This window comes from Periplaneta americana, chromosome 4, assembly GCF_040183065.1.
Source record: "Periplaneta americana isolate PAMFEO1 chromosome 4, P.americana_PAMFEO1_priV1, whole genome shotgun sequence".
NCBI lineage: Eukaryota > Metazoa > Arthropoda > Insecta > Blattodea > Blattidae > Periplaneta > Periplaneta americana.
This window is the reverse complement of record NC_091120.1, coordinates 200,041,057-200,054,485: the sequence shown is the minus strand read 5'-3', so window position 1 is coordinate 200,054,485 and position 13,429 is coordinate 200,041,057. Positions and strand designations below refer to the sequence as shown.

At 35.3% G+C, this 13,429-nt stretch overlaps 2 protein-coding genes across 3 annotated transcripts in view; both read left to right on the top strand.

Moving 5' to 3' along the window:
• tos (Exonuclease tos) overlaps positions 1 to 5,127 on the top strand; it is a 32,671-nt gene extending 27,544 nt beyond the window's left edge. For both annotated transcript variants that reach the window (XM_069824615.1, XM_069824614.1), the window contains exons 10-11: positions 346 to 503; positions 2,742 to 5,127. In XM_069824615.1, the coding sequence (XP_069680716.1) occupies positions 346 to 503; positions 2,742 to 2,763 (180 nt within the window). In that variant the 3' untranslated portion in view covers positions 2,764 to 5,127. The remainder of the gene's footprint in view (positions 1 to 345; positions 504 to 2,741) is intronic.
• A 1,930-nt stretch (positions 5,128 to 7,057) lies between these two features.
• On the top strand, positions 7,058 to 13,426 carry LOC138698581 (RNA pseudouridylate synthase domain-containing protein 1-like). Its single transcript, XM_069824609.1, has 4 exons — positions 7,058 to 7,160; positions 7,275 to 7,500; positions 8,549 to 9,069; positions 11,244 to 13,426. The coding sequence occupies exons 2-4, from the start codon at positions 7,285 to 7,287 to the stop codon at positions 11,395 to 11,397; spliced, it is 891 nt and encodes a 296-aa protein (XP_069680710.1). The 5' UTR covers positions 7,058 to 7,160; positions 7,275 to 7,284; the 3' UTR covers positions 11,398 to 13,426.
• The last annotated feature ends 3 nt before the right edge of the window (positions 13,427 to 13,429 follow it).

Genomic DNA, 13,429 nt, shown 5'->3' with positions numbered 1-13,429 from the left:
TATTTTTTATCAAGTAATAAATGTAATGATAAGATAGAATGGTGTTATTCTTTTATTGCAGTTATTTAGCAATTAAATTATAATTTCTTATGTAATTGTCATTAATCTTGTTTCAAATATCATTCACCAATCATTTCATCATTAATTGTTTTTGTTACAATAAACAACCAAATATTTCTCTAAATTTTCTGGCACAAAACGTTTCCTTCTGTCACTTAAAATGTTTTTGCACGAAAAGAATGACCTCCACATCACATGAAGTCACAGGACAGTACATAAAATGCATACCTCTTCTTTTACATAGTGGAATTCATCTGTAACTGGAGCTTATTATTTGTTTATCAGGAATCCGTGGCTGTGGACGAGGGCTTCCACAGTCCGAGCTCCTCTCGAGTCAGTCAGTCTGTGAATGGCAAGCTGAGCGTCTGTCGCAGGCCTGGTCTGAGCAAGAGCAGTGGAGGCAAGCAGCAGAGTCTGCTCAGCATGTTCGGCTTCCAGAAAAAGTGAGCGAGTGCTGAAATGAACTGTAATGTTGTTTCTACTGGTGCTGCTGTTTCATTGTTCTTTATTCTTCCTTCCTTTCTTTTCCGTCATTTTCTTTGTCCCTTTCTTTGTTGTTTTCTCCTTTCCTCCTTTTTTTGTTTTTTAAATAACTAATTAATTTAGTCATTTATTCATCCTTTCTTTTATTATATTTGTTTCTTTCTTTCTTTAGTAAATTAAAATCATCAGTACCAGTTGTAGAAGACACAGCCCTGCAGTATATATTGACTACACCCCAACTCTGGCTACTAGCAACAATACTATTTATATTCTTCTCTGTCATATTTATATTATTTAATTCTGTAATGAACACCGATCAAAATACCCTTCATTTCACGTGAAAAACAACAACTGAATAGACTAAGAGGACTATAGTGGACTTTATGTTGTCAGCAAACAGCTGAATACATTAAGAAGATTGATTCTTTATTCCTTACTTTATTTCTAAGATATTGCTTGAAGAAACTTGGCTGCTTTATTCGTCCTTATCAGAATTTTTTCGAGATCTAACACTTTTTTTATAGAACATGGTGGAAATATTATGGCGGAAGTCAGCACAACGCAGGCTCTGTATCTAAGGCAAAATAGTCTACCACTGTGGAGTAACAACTTAGCCTTCTTGACTTGAAATGAGCGGACCTGGTTTCAAATCCTGGTTGGAGTTTTTTCTGAGGTTTTTCCTCGACCACTCGAAGCAGAATTGCTGGGTAACTTTGGACTCATTTTGCCTTTATTAGTATCATTCCATTAATCATCTTAATAGTTACAGATTGACCAGGAGGACATGGCAGACGTGGTTCCAGGATCTGCCTATAGGCAGATATCTATCTGCGGGAGCTGCACATATCCAGCAAAGCCGCAGGGGCTTTAATAAGCGGACTGCAGATGATGGGGGAGTGTAGCTCCCTTGGGTAGATGGCGTCTTGGTGAATCATGGAATCGATGGCGACATGTTCTTTTGGTTAAGGATGCAGCAGATTCAGGCACATGAATTGCGAACAGATGCCATCCATCTGAGAAGGCCGCAGAATAACATCACAGACAGGCGGAGGATCAGGTCTCCAGTCAGAACTGGATGCTGTGGCTGAATTGATAAAATGGCACCATGCAGTGAATCATGTGCTTGAAAGAAGCGATCCTAAGGACTTCAACAATCATTCCAACATAAAGGAGGTTGCACAGTAAGCTTAAGGCTGCGGTGCTTGCCTGAGGGCTCTCCTTCGAAAGGGGGGGGGGAGACAAAATAGGACATCACACAAATTAACATTATTTATTCAGCTGGAAATTCACTTAATGACCAGTTTTTAACGTCAAATTAAGCAGGAGTTTTGATTCCCTGTCAGGAGATGCGCAGATGTTTATTCTTTATTCCGTATTGTTGGCAGCTGTTTTCGACATTTTGTTTTAGTCACTGAAAATGCAGTACACATTAAATCAACGGCTCTTCCTTGTGAAGCAATACTGGATTACGAATTCAATTACAGCTACTCAAAGGGCATACCAGAGAGAATTTGGTGTTCGTAATCCCCCCAAAGAAACACAATAGTGGGACTGGTAAACAAATTGGAATAATAATTTTGATGACAGAATAAAGAATAAATGTCTGCGCATCTCGTGACAGGGAATCAAAACTCCTGCTTAATTTGACGTTAAAAACTGGTCATTAAGTGAATTTCCAGCCGAATAAATAAAGAATTTTCAATATTTGCTATAGAGGTTAGTAATCTCCTAAAGATACTCTACATTTGAGGTGTAACAAATTGTGGCTAACATCATTCGTCACTCTGTATTTATGACTGGAAAAGGGATGTATTAATTTTTAATTCAGTTTTTCTTGAAGTTAAACTTGCCAGAAATAACTTAAAATTAAATTCGAGTGTTTTGAGTGTACCTGGAAACCCCAGAGGGGAAATTTTGAACCCTGATAGGCATTTCCTCCCCTTAGGTGCCGCTTCAATTTATCACTGCTTGAGAATTATTTTTTTTATTCTTTTACCATGTCCAGATTAGTTTTTTGTCTCCTGGTTATATCATTATGCAATTAAATATGTTTATATTTTGTAATATTGTGGAGAAAATTTTGTGATGGAATTCATATTCATTTTTTAATTTGTGCTATTATTATCACGTTGCATTTCTGGAATATCAATTTGCCATAAATGCTTGCAACTACACTGAGTTGTAATCAACTGTTTCAGACCAAAGCTGCAGCATGCGTGACATCACAGGAGCTGACATGTTGTATTTGTTGCCTTAGAAGGCCCCATGTACTTGACGTAACTGCAGGTCTCAGTTGAATGTCTTCCTTGGGGCCCTTGGCTGCCATCTTGTTGTCTGCATTGTGGAGACTAGTAATGATTTCCTGTGTAGTGACTACATTGTTAATGCTGTGACTAGAAGCACAGTTTATTGAGAGTGAAGTATTATTTTTTTTTTAAGTTTATTTTAAGAGGAAGGTGACATGTAATTCAAATGTAATAATTGTCAGTTTACATTGCTGTGAAGTCGTGTAATTTCAAAGCCCAGTGATGAAGAGCTATTGAAACTTTGAAAAATCATGTTTATCACATGTGTATATATCAATGAAAGTTTTGTAATGAAGACTCTGTCTCAATGAAATAATTTTCTGGACTGCAAGATATTCAGGAAAACACTGCCTATTTATGTAGAAGTAAGAAGAAGAAGAATTTTGGCTTCTGAAGTGTGTATTGAGATTTAATATTTCTGATGTTTCAAAGTCAGTTACAGTTCCATCAACAGTTATACTGCTCAAGAACTGAAGGATTGCATACTCTGTAGCGTCCATAATTTAATAAAATATTGGTCTTCTAAACCAAAAATAAGCAGTAACTATTTAAAACTAAAGAGATGAGAAATAAGTTATGTCTGATGAACCTAAACTATACAGTTGCTTGGACTAGCCATATACTGGGTATTTTAATGTATTATGATGAAATGTAAAGAAAACTGAAGAAAGAAGCAAAAAGGCTTCTTATTTTTATTGTATTTATTGCAATTGTAATACTTTCATGCCTCTAACCATAATATAGGCCTAACGGACCCAATAGAATAAGCAACCTATCACATTTTGACATGCAACCTTGATGATAGAACTTGTAAGTAATTCAATAATGTCGGAGATATTAAATCTCATCACATGGTTGAAAACCCAAAATTCTTCTGAATACAATGTGAAAGCATAAAATCTGTTATCCAAAGGTCATTCTTTTGAATAAGAAAGTTGATGCCTGGAAATACTCGTACTGTATTGACATCATTGTTAGTACAAAACAACAGTGTTAATATTTTTCCCTTGTACACACTTTTTATACATCATTAGCTAATCTATTCCTTTACAATGTATAGGATGCCGAAACATTATAAACCATTTCAAGTGATAGATGGCTTTAAAGCAAACCCCTTTCGTTATGTAACCATTGGTTAGAAGAGCTTTAAAAGAAAGTTAGTTGCTATGAAGTTCAGTTTTTGTCCTGATCTCACACCATGGGATTTCTCCTTATGGGGATTAATAAAGAACATATACCATACTGTTTGATACACCAGTAGAGGACCAACTGTATTTAGTTTACTTGTATTGTAGAGAGAACAATTATCAGGTGATATGTTGGCATTATGAAACTCAAAATAATCCCTGCTGATCATTCATAGCTGTTGACTGAAGTTGCTTGTGGAAGTTTTGAACATCTTTAATCATTCATAAAATTAATAAAATTATTACCACCTTCACCATACACAAAGCAGTTAATATTCTTCCATGTTACTCATACTGTCCTAACGTTAATCCCATGTAGCACCTGATTGGTTACTCCTTCCAAAGCAGCTGTTTTAATTACCAGACACAGCAGCATACCAATAAATTTATTCTAATGAATTTATTGACTGTTTTGAAAAATCTGTTATCTATCCTGAATTACCACACACAACATCGACAACACCATTGCCAACGAGGTTATCTGAAAATCTCTCAAGAAATCGTCAACACATGCTGAAATAGTGGATTTATTTACATCAAGAGCAGAAGTTATTTTGGTGGCTATTGGTTATAATAACAAATTATCATAATGTAGGAGCACTAATGGTCTATATTTTGGAATGAAGCACTTCTGGCATATGGTTCCATAACACAGTTTTTGCAAGGTTTTTGGGTTCCTGCATTATGTCATAGTCGTAGAAATATTCAAAATTTCGGACTTGTGTTGTTCCATCATTAGGCAGGACAAAGAAAAGAGAGAAATATATCGCCTTCCAATCTTTGATTTTATGTTCTTCACCTCGTAACAGCTTCACTGGATCTATTTTTCTCTTGTCTTCAATGTTTCTCGAATGTATGTGTAGCTCCAAAACATTAGATGTTTCTTCACGAATGATACAAGCAATAAACCAAAAACCTTGCACTACATTGACTGCCATATAAATCTTATGTTTAATGTAATGCAGTTGCTTAAATATTTATGATTGCAATGTTTGAATTGTATTCCTACTTCAATAGTAATTAATTAATTGCAGTATACAGATGTAGGTATTATAATTTGATGTTCACAGTTGTGCAGATATTTGTATAGAGGGAACCAGAGCACTCACATTTCTGTTTTGAAAACATACTAGTGTTCTTTTAATAATCTGGACGTTATGGGCATGCTTTTAGATTATTCTTAGTCTCAACTTTTAAGTGTATATTTTGTACTGTGCTGTGCTGTATGAATTCTAACCTATAAGGGATGTACTCTGTCCGAAAAGGAAGACTGATAAATTTATTATTTTCATTTTCTAAGTGCCTTAAATGTTACGGAATTAAGTTTTTGTAAATGTATTTGTTTTGTGCTTTTTATTATTCCATAAACTCCTACTCAAAGACATCTTCCTTCAGAAGTAGGATGTTGAAAGACAATTAAACAGGAGTTTATTTGTTGTTAATATATTGCTGTTTTCGTGTAGAAATTTCTTTTTGTTCCTAGTAAAATGTATCCATGCTTACATCTACACTTGGTTTTTTTAGTGGAATGTATATAGAAGTGTGTGTGTGTGTGTGTGTGTGTGCGTGCGTGCGTGTGCGCGTGCGTGCGTGCGCGCATGTATGTATATGTGTGTGCGTGCGTGCGTATTTTTTTTTTTTTTTTTTTTTTTTTGCCTACCCACTTCACTTGCATGATTCGGGTTCTACATTTTGCATATAAATGGCAGGACTGTGACCCATTTTCAATTTATACGCAACTTTGGCAGGCCACATATGTATTTGAAAGTAATAGTACAGTAAAATATCATTATAACAAAATTACAGAGACCTCTAAAATTACTTTATGCTCGACCATGCCGAAATGTAATTATACACCTGGTAGCAGCCCTTTAATGGACCTCATTAAAATAACACCTATTCATTAAAGTTCAGGTGTTCCGCCAATCAGAAAATACCATTGTAGTAATATGAAAGCGCAAGTATCGATTATTCTCGGATATGCAATCGAAAGACAACTAGTTCTGTTACTATAATAATTAGCGTTAATTGTAAATAATATTCAAATACATTCAATTTGTCATCTCGTTTTTCAATGTCCAATTCAATTTCAAGGTTATATCAAGATTAATGTTTATTTTACTCTCTAGATTATATCAAAGTCAATGTCGACATTTGTTTATCGGAAAAAATCAATACTTTCGCGTCTGCGCACATCTCACAATTTACGAGGTATTGCACAAGGTCAGTTCTGCTCCTCAGTCAGATAAGAATAAAATGAATACTTATGAAAATTTCAAGTTAGAAATATGGTCGAGCATAAAAAGTCGTATGAAACTTGACTATAATGGTAATTAAGGCGCTCGTTTCATAAACATACTCGCGTCTTAATTACTACCATTATAGGCTCGTTGCATAATGTACTATTATTACAGTGGCAACTGCTTGGCTGAGACAAGGGAGGCCGGACATCAGTCACTTGGCTTCCTTAAACTCATATTTTGTGTTTTGTGTCGTATATAACATATTATATTAGTTATTTGAATGAAGCTTATAGAGTTGTAGCAGTAGAAAACTTTGTGATGTATGTAGACCTGTCTTGCAGTAAAATTTTGTTCTTAATGCCCGTAATGTTTTGGCCAGGTCTGGCTTCTGCATTTCGTATGTTTTCACACGTTTTGAGGTTTCACTCGGAAAGCTGAAACTAAGGCATATTTCTTGTGGCCTCGTGGCTTAGCAGGTATTTGCCTACCCATCAGCTTTTAGGTTCCCATGGGCTACGAAGTAAAGAGCAGGTTAGATCCCAGTAATGTATAAAGTAATTTCATATTATTAATGAATGACGTACCTTACCAACCAGGGTTCGAACAAATTTTATGTTACATGATTTTCAAAATCTCCTGGCATATATCCACTGTTTACATTATTTCAATTTGCCGCCATTCAACAATGGAGTCCTAACTACTTCATAGTTTAGTGTACGAATCATAGATGGCAGAATGTAATCAAGGTTACCAGAGACCTCTTGTAACTTCCATTCGAAACTCTTCATATATAGAAAATAATATAAATAAACATGGCGGATTGTGGTAACAGATTTTGAATTTATGTGGCATTTTTATAGTAATATGTATAAAATTAACAGGTATGCTCTATAGGAAGTACATAAATTCATTACCAGTGATGTTTAAATTTTCCTTGTTCTTCGCCTGATGAAATCATGATGATTAAGATATATTTTAACTGGTTTCATTTACAGGTAGAAATAGATGGAAAGTATAATAGAAATTGTTATAAGAATATTTCTCTGTAAATTTGATCATTTTTGGCATGAATGGGTGTCAGCACTCGGAGAAGTACAGATTAAGAAATCACTGACCGTACCTCCAGTGAATGAAGTTGAGATTATATATAAGAGTCAGAATTTTTTGGTGATCAATAAAAGACATGATATTGTAATAAACAGTGATGATCCATCTGTCAAGGTACGTCGGTGTTTACTTAAGAAATGTACACTTAGTTGTTTTGCAGTTTTACACAGTTCTGTAAATAATTATGTGTGTTCGTGATGAAATTGTATAGGCCTAGGGCCTATAATGTGTAAATGTTTTCTAACCTATAATTATAAGCAGGTAAGCCTATTATAAAAGATACAGATGTAGAAAAAATAGGGCATATGCAACATACCATTATGTATACAACGCGGTTAAATAAATTTAAAATTCCACTGAGTGATTGGCAAAAAAAAAAATCATTGATAACGTTTTTTTTTTTCATTAAGAATTACTTACTACAAATTATTTTTTATTTTTGATGAAGATGGAAATAATATTAATATTTTTTAGCCTGCTGTGTAAAATTTCATCTCATTGATATTGTATATTAATTTCCGTCTTCTGGGTAAAATACTTTCTGAGAAAAGTGCACAAATGTCACATAAAATAAGGAAGTGCATAAAAAAGGTGTCAAAGTTTTCGTATCTTACAATGTTAAATTCCTCAATTTTGGGTGCACTTTTCTCAGAAGTTATAAAAGATACAAATGTAGAAAAATAGGGCATATTATGTAACCTACCTTTATGAGTAGGCTACAACCAGCTAAATAAATTTAAAATTCCACTGAGGGGTTGGCAGAAAAAAATTTTTTGCATTAAGAATTAGTACGAATTATTATTTTTTTTATTTTTGCTGAAGATAGGGCTATAAGCTGACAATTATAAGAAATAAAATCATATCATTTGACACATTAAACCACTAAAAAACGATAAAAACCAAAATTTCATTTTTTGTCAAAATTCGGTGTACAGACTCCCCTTAATAGCAGTTGAATGTTTAGTAGGCCTATCATAGATACACAAAGTTTTAGACGTCTTTCGCATTCTAATCGAAGTGAAATCCTAATTTCGATATGAATGTTGATTAGATAACTATTGTTCCCAGGTCCAGAGTTATAAATGGTCATGTTTCATTATTTGAGGTATTTGTCGCAAATTAGAGTGTTAGTTTGCTGTAATAGAATTTAATTCTTTTCTAGATATCTCTACAGATACAACTGAAGGAGCTGTTTCCAGATCTGGTGAATCCAAACCTGCAGCATGACTTCTATTTCGTACACAGGCTCGACTATGCTACAAGTGGTGTAATTTGCATAGCTTTACACAAGAAAGCATGTGCGGCAGCAACACAAGCTTTTAGTGAAAGGAAGACAAAGAAATATTATTTGGCATTGTTGCGTGGTCACGTGGCATGTGAGAGAATGGACATGCATAAGGCAATAGGGGAAGACAGTCAGCAGAGATGTGGCAACCACAGAATGTGCACCTTGTCAGACCCGCACTGCGTGTATCCGAGGTCCGCCCACACCCGACTGCTGGTGCTGCAGCGGGGACTGTACGACTTCTACCCCGCCACTAAAGTTTTGCTGCGACCCATCACAGGCAGACGGCACCAGCTTCGAGTCCACTGTGCAGATATTGGACACACGATTGTTGGTGACTACACATACAGCAATCGCCGAGATGTGCTGCCCCATAGAATGTTCCTGCACGCATTCAGGTGAGGGAATGTCTCGCGAATTCTACAGCAAATTTACTGTTCTTTCGTTCCTTTCCTTTATCCTCCCTTTTTTTGTTTCTTTTTTAGATTCTCTTTTTTCTTTGTTTCTTCACTTTATACCTTCGTTCTTTCTTTCAATTTATCAGGGAATGATGTACATGAAATACAATAATTTTGGTACTAGTCTGTCTGTGTACAGCGATTTCTACTAAACTATTGGACGGATTTTGTTCATATTCAGTATCTACGAGTCAATTTATCAGGGAATGGTGTACATGAAATATAATAATTTTAGTATTTTTCTGTGTATAGTGATTTCTACTAAACTATTGGACGGATTTTGTTCATATTAAGTATCTACGAGTCAATTTATCAGGGAATGGTGTACATGAAATACAATAATTTTGGTACTAGTCTGTCTGTGTACAGCGATTTCTACTAAACTATTGGACGGATTTTGTTCATATTCAGTATCTACGAGTCAATTTATCAGGGAATGGTGTACATGAAATATAATAATTTTAGTATTTTTTTGTGTATAGTGATTTCTACTAAACTATTGGACGGATTTTGTTCATATTAAGTATCTACGAGTCAATTTATCAGGGAATGGTGTACATGAAATACAATAATTTTGGTACTAGTCTGTGTACAGCGATTTCTACTGAACTATTGGACGGATTTTGTTCATATTCAGTATCTACGAGTCAATTTATCAGGGAATGATGTACATGAAATATAATAGTTTTAGTACTAGTCTGTGTGTACAGCGATTTCTACTAAACTATTGGACGGATTTTGTTCATATTCAGTATCTACAAGTCAATTTATCAGGGAATGAAGTACATGAAATATAATAATTTTAGTACTAGTCTGTCTGTGTACAGCGATTTCTACTAAACTATTGGACGGATTTTGTTCATATTCAGTATCTACGAGTTAATTTATCAGGGAATGATGTACATGAAATGTAACAATTTTAGTACTAGTATGTCTGTGTACAGCGATTTCTACTAAACTATTGGTCAGATTTTGTTCATATTCAGTATCAATGAGTCAATTTATCAGGGAATTAAATATAATAATTTTGGTACTAGTCTGTCTGTGTACAGCGATTTCTACTAAACTATTGGTCAGATTTTGTTCATATTCAGTATCATTGAGTCAATTTATCAGGGAATTAAATATAATAATTTTGGTACTAGTCTGTCTGTGTACAGCGATTTCTACAAACTATTGGACGGATTTTGTTCATATTCAGTATCTTCGAGTCAATTTGTCAGGGAATGATGTAGGCCCTACATGAAATATAATAATTGAAAGTTTGCCAGAAGAAGGACACAAAATCTGCGAACAGTAGCAACGACCTGTTCATGTTGTCTTACCTGTCATTCACTGTGAAGTTTAAAACTGGAATTTGAATTCTTGAAATAATTATTTATTAATACTGGTAATTGAGATTTCCAGGAAAGATTTGGGACTTCTTTAGAATTCCAAATTGGACACTATTTTTGTTGAAACTGTTGAAGTCCTGCTTAAAATTATTGAAATGTGCTTCGAAAATTTGAATTGAAAGTGAATTTCAAGGGGAATGTCCATTGTCAAATTAATTGATCTTTATTATAGCCTATCTGGCTGGATAGCAAGTTGTTTTAGCAATGAAAGGTGAAGAAGACATTTCTACAGTGGCTAAAAACAGAGAAGCAGATATATATTAAGGAATCGAATAGTTAATCGTACGTACACAAAAATGTTTGCATAAACCTAATGATTTTGTGGAAATGTAGAGAAAAATGCACATTTTTCACTTGACAATGTTTGGCCAGTGAATACATTTTTGTTTTTATGTTATTCGACAACTCAACTTTCTTTTGTCGTCAAAAGTTCATGTTCGAGGTGCAAAGAAGAGAAATTGCAACCTTTTGACATGAAAAGTCTGGAAAACCTCGAGCGGGGAAATGAAAATATTGGGTAATGAGTTATGTATTTATGAATATAAATAAAATACATTACAGTACAGTGTTAAAAAGACTGCATATTGTATTTTATTATTCTAATTCGAATGTGGATGTGTCAGTTTTTGAGTCAGTCTCATACCAGAAGGGTTTGATTTTCTTCCAGTCTCTAATTTGCGTAACAGCCTGTGTTGTTTGATGTTTTTGAATGATCTGCAGGCTCGTGCTTGCAAACGACGTGGAGCCCCTCTGCCTCCAGACGCATGACCCGTTTTCTAGTGATGTCACTGCCAACAAGTGGACTCCTGTGGAGACCCTCAACCACATTGACAGCGCCTCGTTCTCAAAACTTGATATGGAAGGAGATTCGTGATAGTGTGAACGTGGTACTGTGTGCGTCGTCTTTAAGAGTGGTGAGCGGACTTATCATTATAATAATCTTGCCCTTATTGCAGCAGCACAAGAGAACTGGCACAGTGTTACAACTCTGAGAGGCTTGTAAACCTGTCTTGATCTTTAATTCATTGTTAGGGTAGCCATAATGTCTTGAGGAACAAGACAGGACAAAACCACAGTTTTTGAACTAAGAAAGGGACAGGTGATACATACGAGATACGAGCTTTATTCCTCCTCTTCTGAAAATAAATTCATGAAACTTAGACTGTGAACTACAGGGTGATTCAGAAGGAATAATAAATATTTTACGGTGAGGTTGTTGTTGTTTTCTAATGCCAGGCGTTTGACAATAAAGTCATTTGACCTCTTGCACTCCAATATTTTTCAAAGATATTATCATGGCCAGCCAATGAAGCACAGATTTTGAGGTGTTCCGAATCCATTTCTTGGTTTGAGTTGCACAATGGGCAGTTAGGGGACTGATATATTCCAATTCTATGCAGGTGTTTGGCGAAACAGTCATGGCCGGTTGCCAATCTAAATGCAGCTACAGACGATTTTCGTGGTAATTCGGGAATTAACTGTGGATTATGATGCAGAGAGTTCCATTTTTTCCCTTGAGATTGTGTTATCAAATTTTTTTTGTTGAAGTCTAAGTAGGCCTATGTAGATTTAATAAATATTTTCACAGAGTAATACGTAGATTTAGTAACAGGTCTGTAAGTAGCTAGCAGTGCTGCCCTTCTTTTACGGTGAGGTCTCATATATGAATAGCTATATCAATGTTAACAGTATTCAATAAACTGTTGTCGAAAATGGCCATAATGACATTTAAATATGCTCTCCTGCATACATAACTTATATGTCTAAAATGTAGGTAGTAGACCATTGACGATTCAAAGGAGGAGAGTTTGACCAGTGTCGTGAATAAGGTCTCATCATAGCTCAGATGGAAAGAGCACTCAGTGCGCAAAGCTGAGAGGTCCTGGGTTCGATTCCCAGTGTCGGAACGAATTTTTCTCCAATAATAGGTATCTACATGTTGACTACATATAGATATAGTCCCATCGCTCTAATTTCCGGCAGCCAATCATGTTGAAGGTCTTCTACATTAAACGTGTGATTTGCTGAGGAAGACGTTATTCATTTCCTAAGGCTCGATAAATACTTTATATAGTCGCCCGCCATTTTGGCTCTTTCGTTGGCGTTCGCAGAAAGCACACGAAGACGTTATTTTCCGCTCAATTATTTGCTGAATTACAGTGTGTTTGATTTATTATCATAGGAGCTACGACATGATAATGTTTAACAGTGTAGCAAATAGATTCCTCGTATGGTAGCTCGGCAACGAAAGAACAAAAATGGCGAACGATACTACCTACCTAGACTTTATAGAGCCTTCACTTCGTAAGACGTAAGCAAAGAGGAGTCACACTGGGAATAACAGCGTCGCGACTATAGTCTTGATTATTCAATGAGGAACAGCGAGGCTTCACATATGAATATATATATTTAAATGATATGTCTATCACCTAATGGCTAGAATGTACAGGGGCTCCGTCATGCTGGAAGAACATGCCTATGTTTGTAGCCAAGGGAACTATAAACAACTTTTTCCCTACACCCATTATGAACAGTGCTGCCTGCAGACAATCTCAGGAGAGTGACATACCATTCCTTTGTATGTAGTCATGTGGCATTCCTTCATACCATTTGTAAGGCTTGTTATGCGTAACATTTAAACAGCTGTACCTCCACACTCATTAAAAATTATATATATCTTTATAGGAACTTTTTTATTCAGAATAGTCCATACTAGCAGCTCTTAAAATACTTACTGTTCTTTCTGAATGACTCTGTATAATTTCATGTCAAGTGATGCATTGGTGCAATTTTAGTGTAATTACTATCTTTCCACATGAAGGCATTATTTAAAATAGACACAGAATTTCTCTATATTTCTTGCCAAAGCTGTGAATGAAATAAAGTATTTAATCAAAAGGAAACTT

Coding starts and splice junctions, on each gene's coding strand:
- LOC138698581 (XM_069824609.1), top strand. CDS start 7,285: ATGGAAAGTATAATAGAAATTGTTATAAGAATATTTCTCTGTAAATTT. Junction 7,501..8,548: donor GTGATGATCCATCTGTCAAG/GTACGTCGGTGT, acceptor ATTCTTTTCTAG/ATATCTCTACAGATACAACT. Junction 9,070..11,243: donor ATGTTCCTGCACGCATTCAG/GTGAGGGAATGT, acceptor AATGATCTGCAG/GCTCGTGCTTGCAAACGACG.